The sequence below is a fragment of the Pagrus pagrus genome (genome assembly GCF_965226575.1).
Source record: "Pagrus pagrus genome assembly, chromosome: 1".
In the NCBI taxonomy this organism is placed as follows: Eukaryota; Metazoa; Chordata; class Actinopteri; order Spariformes; family Sparidae; genus Pagrus; species Pagrus pagrus.
The window spans coordinates 35,746,187-35,760,253 of NC_140185.1; the positions used below are offsets into that span (position 1 = coordinate 35,746,187).

The 14,067-nt window shown below is 42.7% G+C and overlaps 1 protein-coding gene across 1 annotated transcript; it reads left to right on the forward strand.

Annotated features, from left to right (window-relative positions):
• The first annotated feature begins 5,368 nt into the window (after positions 1–5,368).
• On the forward strand, positions 5,369–14,052 carry ctsd (cathepsin D). Its single transcript, XM_084362409.1, has 9 exons — positions 5,369–5,531; positions 8,070–8,226; positions 10,121–10,244; positions 10,341–10,459; positions 10,550–10,749; positions 12,238–12,360; positions 12,542–12,686; positions 13,137–13,235; positions 13,493–14,052. The coding sequence occupies exons 1-9, from the start codon at positions 5,470–5,472 to the stop codon at positions 13,652–13,654; spliced, it is 1,191 nt and encodes a 396-aa protein (XP_084218535.1). The 5' UTR covers positions 5,369–5,469; the 3' UTR covers positions 13,655–14,052.
• Positions 14,053–14,067: the final 15 nt, after the last annotated feature.

The window sequence follows — 14,067 nt, forward strand, 5'->3', positions numbered from 1 at the left end:
ACACGAGATGCTTCAGCACCTGCTGCCAGGCAGATCACCAGGAGGGGTTGCTGTAAAGCTGACTGAGCATTCAGCAGTCGAGCCACAAAGGAGTGTTTTAAGTATAGCTTCCAGTGTTGCTGCTCATCATTTATCTAAAGAGTAGGTTTCACAGCACTCACGCAGATTGATGCAATTATTTCAGAAGAGAAAAGAAAGAGGAGCCCAGCAACACAAGAAAAATAATAAAATAAAATATTTTCCCAAATATCTTCACTGAAGCGGACAGTGCAACACAGCTGTCACAGCCTCCACTCTTCAGGCTCTCCAACATATTTTGGAAACTGGCTGCAGGGACTTTGTCCCGTTCAGCCACGAGAGCATTAATGAACCAGTGCTCCAAACAACGTGCCTGCTGGATCATCGAACAGTGTCTGAATCTCCTCCCTCTGGCCCATTAGGGGCCTGTGTCTAACAACTTTTGTAACTGACAATTTGATATTCACACCTCAGTTCCTCACAGCGACTATCCAGGTGTGCAATGGAGACAAAGTACTTTTTTGACCGGTACAACGGCAAGTATAAAATGTTGGCAGTTAACGCGTCTGCAAAACACACGAGTCCAACTTTGTACGTGACATATTGACATCTGTACAAAACATGTCATACCACGTTCACAGCACATGTTTATTACCTGGCTTTCCTATCCAGAGAAGGAGGTCATGGTGGTGGAGTGGAGACTGAAACCACTGGATATTTTTAGGGAGACATCAGGACAATTTGCAGTTTTTAGTTTTAAGCCAAGACATGATGTTTTCCAAACCGTAATCAAGTGTTTTTTGTGCCTAGACCTAAACAGAGCGTACTCACAGTGATGTGCAAGAGAAAAAAACTCTTTACTCTTGTGATTACAGACAGCAAAATACATTTTGGCAATGTACGTTTCTGCAAAACCACAGATATGTTGATCAGGTTAGCTGGTTAAGTTTAGGCACAAAACCCCCTGAACTTGGTTAGGCTGAGAAATGATCGTGTTGTGGCTTTAAAGACGTGGACTTGTCGCCACACAAATGGCTGGAAAATGTCCCGGTGTCTCCATCAGCATCCCCGCCACTTCACCAGGTGAAAGTCAGCTCATGCACATGTATTGTGAACCTGGTATAACATACAGTATGACACGTACTGATGTGAACGTGTCTGTGGTTTGCAGAAACGTTAACTGCCAATATTTCATTCTGGCGACTGAGCTGACAGCAGAGAGGTGACAGGAAATGCCGGAGCGGAGGTGTTTTGGTTTTCATGGTTGTCTTAATCCCTGATCTGCTGCGCTGCAAACAGGATTTGAAATTCTCTCTCAAGGTCTCTTGTTTTATTCCACACACAGCTCACGTGACTGTGTGTGTACGAGCGAGTGTAACACCATGAATGCGTTTGAGGAGAAACCGTCCAAAAGTGTTTCCTTCTCCAACAGTTATGGTGAGAAATGACAGGATGACTTTAAAGTTCGTACAAAGTGGCTCGTTTGAATCGTACTGAACCTTTTTGCAGGTGAGTTCTTCCACAGCAGCACAGTCTGTTCTCATTGCAAGGTTATCAAACACTGATGTTTTGTCACATCCTTGGTGTCTCATACACTGCAGAAGGTACCCTTTAATATCTGTACGAGACAAACCAGGCTTCAACTTACTCCACTGTAAACCCATGTTGGTAATATTAGAGGCTCAGGTGGCTGTTCACACCGTCCAGTCAACCTCGCGTTGTATAAGAAGCGACAAAGTCCGCGTAGGGAGGAGGTGGACGGACGGACGGGTCGAACACAGGACTCTCGCCCACGAAACTGCAGTTTGTGTCCCAAGTGAAACCAGAAGCCATCGACATTTTCCTGAAGCAAACCAAGCTGCGACCTTTTCACAATGTTAACCACGTTTTGGAAAGTCTCTCTGGCAGGAAGGCTTTCTGACAGAGCGGGTCACACACAGATAATAAAGACCACCTCGTGTGTCTGCCGGCCTCGTTCACACTGCCAGCACAAATCTGTTTTTTTGGCATATCCAGGTTGTTTCCACGTTGATTTTAGGAAGTCTGGACAGCAGCAAACCACATGAAATGTAGTTTTTTCATGATGTTTCACTCACAACAGTGAAGTCAAATCCAGAGTCACAGAAATGCCAAACAATAGCAGACAGTCTGTCAAATCCTGTTTGCCTGCAGTCTGAACTAAAGAGTCTGTATCTGACAACCTGAGACTGAACGGGTTGTTTGAAAGGAGGCTTTGTCATGTTGAAACAGGAGAGAGACGAGCACAGACTGCTGTCACACAGCAGGAAGCACACTGTTGCCTTAAACATACATATAATCTGTGGGATTAAGACCAAAGGTGACGAGTGACGAGCTGTAACAGACCGGTGTCGGCCTGCACTGGTTGACAACATCGATGACGATGTTCATAACGTGTCATAATTATATATTTTATTTTCCGCTCTCTGCTTCAACGTTACAAAACTAAACAACTGATCCGGCTGTGAGGTGAACGTTTTGTTTTTGCTTTAGTTAACATTATAAAGTAAATGCTGTTTGCACGATGTAATGACACCATCAACAGTTAGATTGTTTCCCTCTGACTTTCTCTATTTTTTCTGCCACCGGGCAGGAAAATGAAGGCTGACTGTTGATCCAGTCGGTCTGACATCATTCCCATCTGCCGTCACGACTAAATGAAGGAATAAACTCACTTTGTCTCGTGTAAGATGTCCTTTTTTTGGACATTTTGTCCTTGAAGTTGTAAAGTCTAACTGCTTTTGTTGTATCAGATCAGCAGGAATCATCATGAGACAAAGATGAGTCGCTGTAATCATATTTGTTAACCTCCTTTTTCTGTCAGCATGAGTCACTTCTCTCTCGGTGACTTCCAGCTTGTGACCCGTGTTCCTCTTTGGTGTTGCAGTTTGTCTTTGTTTGACAAACGTTCTCATGGTTTTAATGAACTTTCCCATCAGCACACGAGGCACTCTGCAGTTTTTTCATGGCTACTGCTCTTGCACGTGATTTTTTTTTTCCAGCTCTGTCGTCTCATGCTGCGTTAAATATTCACATTAAAATGCTGATCGTCCGAGTTGTTTTGTTGCTGACGAACGCCAGTCAGCCTTAAATTGTATGACACAGCTTTTTTTTACAGCTTTGTAATGATGATTAGTTCATTTTATCCTCTCTCTTTGTGTCTATATGACTTTGTCGGCCTCTTGTAGACAATAATCGACAGCATCTTTAAACCAACTTTACTTTTCTGGCAGTTTTGATTTCTTTCTCTCCCATAAAGTTAATAGAATATAATTTTCTCGTAAACAGTGATAAGTATGTTGTTATATAATAAACAATCCTGCTAATAACACTTATATATTTATACTAAAGTGAGGTTTTCAGTGCAGGACTTCATCTCATGGTGGAGTGTTTACACAGTGCAGTATTAGTACTTTAACTGAAGTAAAGAATCTGAATACTTTGTACACCACTGCTCAAAACCATGAGGATCCCCCGTCTGACTTCATCCTCTGGGGACCATGAATGTCATGATAATCCATCAGATTGTTGTTGAGATGAGTCTGAACCTCAGCGGCAGACTGATCGACCACCAGCATGACTGAAAATTAAGCATCAGAGAACAAATAAATATTCATTTCTACACTCACAGCTGGTATCGATCCTCTAAAATGTCTGTGATCATCTCTGACTGATGCAGCTCAACTATAAAAAGCATTACTGGATTCAGTTTTGAGGCGTTTTGGTTTATGTTGCAGAATCAGCCACATCACATGTGACTGTGGCTGTAATCCAGCTGTGTTTAGTTTCATCTCGTGCTCCTCAACATGACTCAGTTCATTTCTGAGCTCCGTGTTCATTTCTGCAACAGCAGGCGGATGAAACATGCGGCGCTGCTGAACCACCGTGTGATACGTACTGTAAATCCTGGCAGAGTCATCGGTGACACTTCGTATTTTTAAAATGCTTTAGTCATACTGAAGTAGTGAAAGTAGCCTTCGTGGTAACAGCAGGGATACACCTCTGTGCATGTTCAGTTCCTACATGTTTAAATGTTTTTTGTGTTAAAGCTGAAACGCAAACATAACAGAGTTCACAGCCTTCAGCTCAGTTGTGCTGCAGCTGCTCCAGCATGAAGCAAGTCAGTTTATAATGCAAATGACACATTAAACTGAAGGATAATTGTTCATTCTTCTTGCATTTTGCATCATATTTCGGATTTATTTTGTTATTTCTTTAATCAGCCGTGCTCTCCGCATTTAATCATGCTGTTAAATGTCCAATTATCTGTATATTTCACTGTCAGTATGTAAATATGTTGGAAATGAAGAAGGAGCCTTTCTGTAATTATCTTTTAACAGCTCAGAGTTTCCCCATGAGATTTGAGAGGTTTGGTCAACACTCCTGGATGTCGGCCTCTGATTTGTGGGATGAGGCAGCCACTCGCTGTTCAGTCCTCGTCATTACAGCACAAACACCAACGAGGATTTTATTTACCTGTTGAGACGACAACGTGCCCACTAACACACCAGCAGCCTTGAAGTCAAGTGAACATTTCATGAGTGGTGGAATGTAACTAAGTACATTTACTCAACTTCTGTACTTGAGTAAGAATTTGAGGTTTTTCCTTCTTATCCCACTTTTCCACCTCTTCTTCACCACATGTGCACAATAACCTTGTTTCTCTACATCTTCTTTCTTCCTGCCTCACCGACACTAAAAACTGGATTAGTAAAACAAAAACAAATTAAAAGAAATTAACAGAACACATGAAGAGATAATAAAATAGGCTTTGTCATTAATTAAACTACCCAACATTTAATCGGCAACATTTGGGTGATTGGGTGAAAGTCATTTAATATGAAAAAACATTTTATTGTTCCCACATGTGAGGGTTTGCTGTTTCATTGGAGCGATTTTAAGGCTTTGCACTGTGTCTTGTCTCTTTTAAATCTATTCTACTGTAGCTTATTTTCCTATTTTTAAACTTGTTTTAATGTTTTGTTCCTTGATGTATTCCTACTTGTTTTTAATGTATTTTAAATACAATTTCTATTGTTTTTTAATGTAATTTGATGCCCCTGTAAAGCACTTTGAGCTGTGTCTGAACTGTGCTCTGCAAATAAACTTGCCTTGCCTTTAATATTAATGCATAATCAATAACTGAGGACATTTTCCTGCAGGTTGACTGATACTCTCTGCTGATTATACCTTTATTTAATGGATGTTTTTGAATGCAGGGATCACTACGGTGGCCGACGGGGGTCAACGGGGGTGAAAACAAAGAGCCGGTCACTGACAGCCGGAAGTGACGTCAGTCCCCAACGGCTCAGCCTCACGTGACGGTGAGTCCACTCCTCCAGTCAGCTGATAAAAGTCGGCGCTTTAACGACAACAAGTCGAAGTGCTCGGTCATCTTTGTCTCCATGATTGTGTGACTCTCCGTCTGGTACGATGAGGAGCTTGGTCCTGTTCGTGTTCGCGGCTCTGGTTCTGACCAACGACGCGCTTGTTCGGTAAGAAGCGAACATTTTAACCGGCCGGAGTTTATTGTTTACAAGCGACACCGACGCCGCTGATGTGAAGTACTGCTAGCTAACACGCAGCTTACACAGCGTTCACTCGGTTACCCGACGCGTTACGACACAAACGGTCCGACTGCTCGTTTAAAACCTGAACATCTGCTGTGTTGAGGTGGAGGCTGCTAGCTAACAGCTGCGTTAGCTACATGTACACAGAGCTAACGCTAACGCTAGCTAGTTTACCTCTCCACAGCTGCTCTGCTTCTTTGTCAGTTTGTACCAGCGAGCAGTTCATCTTGTGACCTTCAGTGTCATTTATATTCATGGCCACTGTGGTCCAAACACTTCTGCACTGACAGCAGAGGGGTTTCCATCACAAAATGTGGTTTAGTTTGAATTAAAAGTTTTGAAATGGGTCAATCAAACTGCAAAGAATTGAGTCATAGAAGAAGGAGATGTATTGATCTCCTTGGGGAGGAAGTATTGTAATATCTGAAGTCTGTACTGCTTCTAAATTATTTAATTTATTATAAATTTAATTAAAGTGGAAGTATTTGCAACAAAATGTGTGTAATTATTAAAGTTAAAAGTAGGCCCCCTGTCAGTGTTGTGTTTTATTGGATCATTATGAATGTAAAATTATCTAAAGGGGCACTGTATAGTGTTGGAGAATAAATTCAATCTCAGAATTTATATATTTACAATATTAATGAGGTAATAATACAAACTCAGGAATATTATTTTTTCCATAAGTGAATAAACAAGCTGTTCTCAGAGGGAAATGACACTGAACACTGTTTGAAGCTAGAAAGGTGGCAGGGTCCGCCACATGTAAACAGAGTAAAACAGTATGAAATTGTGTTGTCAGTTTGTTTATTCAGTTATGAAAAAAAAATTCTCTTCTGATTTAAAATCTCTTCCTCAAAACTACAAAGTGCTGTTGTTGTTGTTGTTGTTGTTGTTGTTGTTAGTTTCCAGCACTGGTTTCCATAAAATAGCCAATTTGTCTGATGTAAAGCCTTTTGGTTTCTCATGGATCTTCAGTCAGTGTGACTCACAGCATCCAAACATTAATGTGTTAAAGTGAAGGAAAATAAAGGGCGAGGCTCGTTCACACCTTTAACTGTACCTTGGTGAAAAAAAGAAAAAAGTGTTGGTACAGCATGTACTAACTGAGGCTGTTCCTCTGGTAAAATGTCAGGTGAGAAACTAATCCTGTATCATCTGAAAGTGTTTGACATGTAGACAGAAAGCTTTTGTGTTTTTGCACTTACAGCAAACTACTGTAAATCTTTAAACTGCGTTGCACTCGTTTCAGTAGCTCAGTCAGTCAATCAGAAGACAAAATGTTCTTGGCCATCTGACATCAGTGCCACAGTCACGCAGTATAGATGCCTCTAGTGGTTCCTGAAGTGGGGGATGGGCCCCTCGAGGGGTAACGCTGAGGCTGAGTGATCTGGTTCTGCACTGCTTCCAAAACATGGACACAATTATGACATGATTCCAGGTCAACGTCAAGCAGACAAATCAACACTGAACGTGACAACTACTGCAAAACAAGACAAGAAAAATATGACCAGGCAAGACGAGCACATTTGTGAAAACCTGTTGAAAGCAGCGAACGCTGTTAGTAAAACTCTAGAGAAGATGCACGCTGCACTTTAAATGCTCACACTTAAAACGTGACTTGTTTCCTTCTCTAGTGTTTTTCAGTAAGATGTCACACAGAAGTTGCAGCTCTGTACAAACTACAGACAACATTTTAAAATACATTTGTGTAATCGCCTTATATCTGTATTGATCTTATTTTGTTGCTAGTTTCCTTCCTGTCTGATATTTTGTTTGCTAAATGCTTTTAAGCTTTACTGATGTATTCCGGTTGTAGGTATGATTATTTAATATTTAAAGGATTGTGAATTTCAGCCCTCTGTAGTGAATATTCATGTGTGAAGAAAAGACCCTCCACTGAGTCAGTTGTAACCCGCATGACTGTCTTCTACATCCTGCTTTCTACAAGCTGCTGGGTGCAGCGGGAGGGCCGTCTAGTACTTAGAGAGTCGTGCCGGTCACATGTTTTGATTTCTGTAAAAGCCTTTTGGTGTCTGTTCACAGGCACTGACGTTAAATATATGACTCCTCTGCATGAACTTACAGCTGTGCATGTTAGACAGACAACAGGTGGAACTGGCTAAAACTAATGCAGTCTAATACAACAATCCTGTAAATAATCCTTCCTTTATGCAGGTAATAATGTTGTGTTTGTGTTGAAACTTATATAATCGGGTGTGCTCTGCTCACGGGCCTTGCTGCATTATGCAGAACAATATTTTGCAACACTCTGTAGGATAACGCCGTGCAGATAAAGATAAAATATGTGGGTCAGATCTTATCTGCTAGGCCACCAGTTGTGTTTGTGTTTTAACTTCATCTCCTTTGCACTTGTACTTTATGATTTGACTCGGTCCTTGAAAAGAGGACTCGGATGTGGGTCGAACCAGGACCCTGAATCTCTTCTGGTCTCTTCCCGTTCAGAATTCCGTTAAAGAAGTTCCGTTCCATCAGACGTGAGCTGACGGACTCGGGAAGGACCGCAGAGGAGCTCCTGGCTGACAAACACTCCACCAAGTACAACTTTGGCTTCCCCTCCAGCAATGCGCCCACTCCAGAAACCCTGAAGAACTACCTTGACGTAAGCATCACTCTCCGAGCCTCCGACCTGTGGGCTCCTCGCTCGCTCTAATGCACCCTTCAGAAGCCGGGCCGAGGCAGAGCCACAACAAAGGTCCTGTTGTGTTGTGGCCGCCTCTGCCTTTTTCTTGTAAATCCTCCCAGCTGAAGGGAAAATCAGACTCGCCTGTCGGGTCCAGTAAATCTTTTTAAAACAGCTGATTCATTCTGGTGTTGACTAATATCAGCTGTAACCTGTGAGAGTGACCGGAGAGGAACATTCACCACATGACTGCTGAGTCAGTGTCGGCACCTGATCTTTAAGCCTCTTGAGCCTCGTCAGCTGACACAAAGTTTGTTTGTTTGCTCTCGATTTTACTGGACCTATTAGCCAATCACCTTATCTTTTAATGATGACATCAGTCAGCCTCCCTGGATTGTAAGGAAGGAAGAGAGTGCAAAAACATGTTAATGGTTCACAGAAATAAATAAATAAGTAACATAAAATGACCCTAGTGAATAGATGCAGAGTGACGTATCAGCTCATCACGCATCAGTATCAGAACATCTGTTGGCCAATAAGTAACAAGTCTGCAGGACAGAAATGCCAAAGATGTTTGAGGTTATTTAGAAACAGAGTTTGTACATCAGAGAATACAGACACTGTAAAATGTACCTCTTACAGTCGGGTCCGAAAAGTCCACAAGTCAAAGTACTTCTATTTCTCAGTTGTTATGACATTGTAAGTGATATTAGCCCAACAATCTGAGTTCAAAGTTCATTAATATTTAGTTTGTCACTCTTAATGACAGAATGCCCTCGAGCTACATGGACTCCACAAGTTAGTGTAACCCCTGCTGTTATCCCAGCATGTTCTGACCCGGTTCCACAAAGCTTCTTGTGACGTCACAGTATGTTCTCGGGCTTTCTCAGTTTTCGAGTGCCCTCATAAATGTTGAATGGGGTTGAGGTCCGGTGACAGAACAGGTGAACAGTCCGTGACAGTCAGAACTCGTGTGTGTTTGGACTCATTATCCTGCTGCTGAATGAAGTCAAGTATCCAAAGAACGATCCAGCGGAGCCAAAGTGAGCGCAGCATCAGGAGAGCAGAGGACACGATTATGTTATTTAATACAAATTAAAAGAATTCTTATCAAAAATATTTTAAAAAGCAACAAAAAAACTGCTGTTTCCTCAGAAACACTGTCCGTCACTCTGACTGAAAACATAATGCTGCAAATGTATTACATGGTAAAGCTCATCATCCAGAGAGTCGGAGGCACTGAAACAAGAAATGTTGCAGAAATACTAAAGACAGAAGCCTCAAAGTCTGCACAGATAAAACCAGAGCTGTCTGAACAGATGAACACCAGCAGAAGTAACTCAAAGCAACAACCAATCACAGATTCAATCAAAAAGGAAAAGCAGCTTTCTAATCTGGCTGAGAAAAGGGAAGTGCTCTGAGGTCTGGATGACTTGACAAAACTCTTACACCATGAAGGTTTTCACCCGAGTGGTTTTCAGTCACGTGAAGGAGAAGTTGGCTTCAGCTCTCTGTGGAGAAATCACGTATTGTGTCACGCTGTCCTTTTGAAACTTTAACGAGTGATTTATTGACGTGACTCGCTAACTATTTGACCTGCGTCCTAATAACTGAGTCGCAGATGCCGACAGCTGTAGGGCTTCCTCGGCACTGAGAGCAGAACGTTGTTGTTTTAATCATCAGACCTGCTCAGTTTCTCTACCTTGAAGGATTATTGTAATCTCTTCTCCTGAAAACATGAGATCAGCTCCAGGATTATTTACTGGTGGGTTTTTAAAGATCAGAGTCCTGGAACGACCAGGAAATCTCAAGTTTTTCAAGACACCGATAGTTGTTGTTACTGATAATCATGTTCCTGTCTGTTGTCGACCAGGCCCAGTATTACGGTGAGATCGGCCTGGGGACCCCTCCTCAGCCCTTCACTGTGGTGTTTGATACCGGCTCCTCCAACCTGTGGGTGCCCTCCGTTCACTGCTCCATCTTAGACATCGCGTGCTGTAAGTCTGACTGTAGTCTTCACAGAGACTGTAAAATAACATCTCTGCTCCAGCCTTGAATGTAACGTCTCGTCTATCTTTTTGTCCCGTTGTCAGTGCTGCACCACAAATATAATTCTGCCAAGTCCAGCACATACGTGAAGAACGGCACCGCCTTCGCAATCCAGTATGGATCTGGCAGTTTGTCAGGCTACCTCAGTCAGGACACGTGCACAGTAAGCTCATCTCACATGTTGGCATCACGATAAACGGTTTGTGTTTCAGTAGAGTCCTGCAACTTGTGGGTGTTTTTGAATCTTTCCCAGATCGGAGACATTTCGGTGGAGAAACAGCTTTTCGGAGAAGCCATCAAGCAGCCCGGTGTGACCTTCATCGCTGCCAAGTTTGACGGGATCCTCGGCATGGCCTACCCACGCATCTCTGTGGACGGTGTGGCGCCGGTCTTTGACAACATCATGAGCCAGAAGAAGGTGGAGCAGAACGTCTTCTCCTTCTACCTGAACAGGTGGGGCGACAGAGAGGCAGCCAGCCTCTGTACACTACTTAATCAGCACCAAACCACAGACGGGCAAAGTTAGAGGGACTACCTGGTGAAGAAAGGGGAGCTTTTAGCAGCTAAAGAGGCAGGGGTATCTGTTAATCGGATCAATATTAGACTTGGATTCATCCGTTGGACAGAAACACAACTCCCAATGAACGCTAATGTTGCTTCATGTCTGCTGGATGTCTAAATTAACAGATCTTCGTATGATGAGTTAAAGCAAGTAGTAACAGTGTAGATGTTCACGTAGAGCCATTTTTCACTGCAGGAGCTCAGTGAGATGTCTTCTGGGACTTCCCTTAACTCAAACTGAACCTTTTGAGGTTTTGTCAGCTGTTTTCTACTTGTTTCTGCCATTTGTTACAAATTGTGACCTCTCAGATTAGTGATGTTACGATCCAGTTGTTCTCAGCTGCTCTTTGGTACGAGTGAAGGGAACCGAGCCGCCAACAACGCCTCCCCTTCCTTTGTTTTCTGTGGTGTTTGCTGGTTTCAGGTCCCTGCTGGGCCACGGTTTGGTCGAAAACGGCAAATAAAAACCACTTCATATTTTTTCTATTTGCTTGCTCTGGATGCGTTGTGTTCCTTTTTTGTTTTTCTGTAATGTAGTTTAACCTAAACCTGCTAAAACTGTTTGGAAGAGGAAGCTATTCGACTTCACAGCCAAACTGCTGCAACCCAGTTTCCCCAAAATGTTGGGACACTGTTTATCAAACCGAATGCAGTCATTTACAAACTGTTCTTACAGTTTTACTGAGCCTGTGTAGTAATATCCTTTTATTACAACCATGTGTTTCACAAAGTGGTGGACCTCCCACCAGCCTTGCTTGTGAACGACTGAGTCTTTCGAGGATAGTCCTTTCAAACCCAACATGATCCAATCACCTGTGACCTGAACTGTCAGTCTTTTGTTGCAAAACCTGTGACTGCGTCTATAAATTGTCTGAACATTTTGATGAGTTGTGGAAAAGGACAAATATTCAGTTTGAAAGCTGCTTTACAATCCAGAACACCAAAACCATCACCTGCGAACACCAGCAGGTGTCATTGGTTAATAGTGAGAGTGTGTGCAGGGCCCCTGATAACAGCAGCACATACAGGTCAGGTGCAAGTGGATTATTCTCACAAGCTGAGAACAAATAAAAACGTTTCTTGTCCGTGTCTGAATTTAGTGTTTGAATATTCTTGTTTTACTGTATGAGGGAGTTTCTGATTTAATTAATTATTGACCGAACAAATTTGAACACCGCTGTTTATTTGGAGAACCGTCATAAATGTAGTAGATTAGATTTAAAGCTGCACTCATATTTTATACTAACAGTGGGTAACTAAACGCCCATCAGGTGGACACAAACACGTCTCCAAGAAATGATGATACTACTTAATGTTTAAACGGGAAACTGCTTTCTGCTTCAGTCGTGCTTTAACTCCAGAAATGTTTCAACATGTCAGGAACCCCGACACCGAGCCCGGCGGTGAGCTGCTCCTCGGAGGAACCGACCCCAAATACTACACTGGAGACTTCAACTACGTCAACATCACCCGCCAGGCCTACTGGCAGATCCACATGGACGGGTGAGCATCATTACACTCCATACTATGTAATCACAGATTGAATATATTGTGATTTGTGACGGTCAGGTGGACAAAACAAACTGGAGACATCATCTTCAGCTCTGGGAAACTGTGATGGGCATTTTTAAATCATTGGTTGATTGAAAACTAAATTGTAGTTGCTTCATTATGTGTGTGTCAGGATGGCAGTGGGAACCCAGCTGAGTCTGTGTACGAGCGGCTGTGAGGCCATCGTGGACTCCGGGACGTCTCTGATCACCGGCCCCTCGGCGGAGGTCAGGTCCCTGCAGAAAGCCATCGGAGCCACTCCGCTCATCCAGGGAGAGGTGAGCTGATCACCTGACCGCTCTGACTATTGAAGAGGAGATATACTCACACCAGTCCTGTTGCCTTTTTTAAGAATAAGTTTGGTGATATCAGTATTTTCCTTTTATGTCACTAAAGTCCATGAAAAGATAAAGAAAACATCAATATTTGAGTAATGTTTGCTTGAAACTACAGTAAGCAGCTGTTAAGGAAACTACTGAGTGTTTTATTTTATTTATTTTTTTCTTTTTCGATTCTCTGGTTTCACCTTTTAAACTGAAGGATTTCCTGATTTTCTTTCTTGTTTTTCCATTGTTTAATTTCAACTAACTGGCAACAAGCTTCACATAAATTATCTTATTTGTTGTTCAGGTGTCATCACGTAAAAAAAATGCTTTTATTTACATGTTGACTTGCAGTTAAACAAATGAACTGTGTGCATTAAGAGTTGTGTTGTGGTTGTGTTTCAGTACATGGTGAGCTGTGACAAGGTCCCGTCGCTGCCGGTCATCACCTTCAAAGTTGGCGGACAGTCCTACTCTCTGACCGGAGAGCAGTACATCCTCAAGGTGAGACTGAGTGCAGGACGTGTTGTTTACCCTCCAGCAGGAGGCGACAGAGAGGCAGCTCCCGCACCAACAATACAACTCTGTCACGGAGCGTTGCGTCATTAAACACTAAACAAGTGCAGCTCTGTGTCACTTGGCAGAGGCAGGAGGCTGTTTGTTGTCTGAGCAGTGATCACACACAGATCCATCCAGCTGTTTGTGTTCTTGCATTTAGTTTCTCTTTCTGACTGTGTGTCGTTCTCCTTCATGTCATCCAGGTGAGTCAGGCTGGAAAGACCATGTGCCTGAGCGGCTTCATGGGTCTGGACATCCCCGCCCCCGCCGGGCCCCTGTGGATTCTGGGAGACGTATTCATCGGCCAGTACTACACCGTCTTCGATCGGGACAACAACAGGGTGGGCTTCGCCAAGGCTAAATAAACACATCCTGCACTGGAGCAACATGTCCGAGTGCAAAGCTTAAAATCCAAGTCAATTTGTGCTGCACATGTTTTCTGTTGCTTTGCAATCAAACGTATTTAGCAATAGAGTCTGTGTAGAGCCTGAATGCACTGAGCTGAACAATTTGTACGATTTACCGTGTGTGAAACAGATTTGATAGGATGTGTGAGGAGTGAGCATGATCAGTTGATTGTGTTGGTCCTGCTTCTTTTAAAACATCTAAGTGTCTCTCTTTTTTTTTTTTTTTTTTTGTAAATCAGGGAGTCGTTTTAAACAGAACAATTTTAATTTGCGTTTTAGGAGGAAGTTGTTCCTCTACTACTGACTTTGAGATGTATCTTCATGTGATTGGCCTGAAATAAACAATTTTTAAAACAAATCTTTGTTTACTG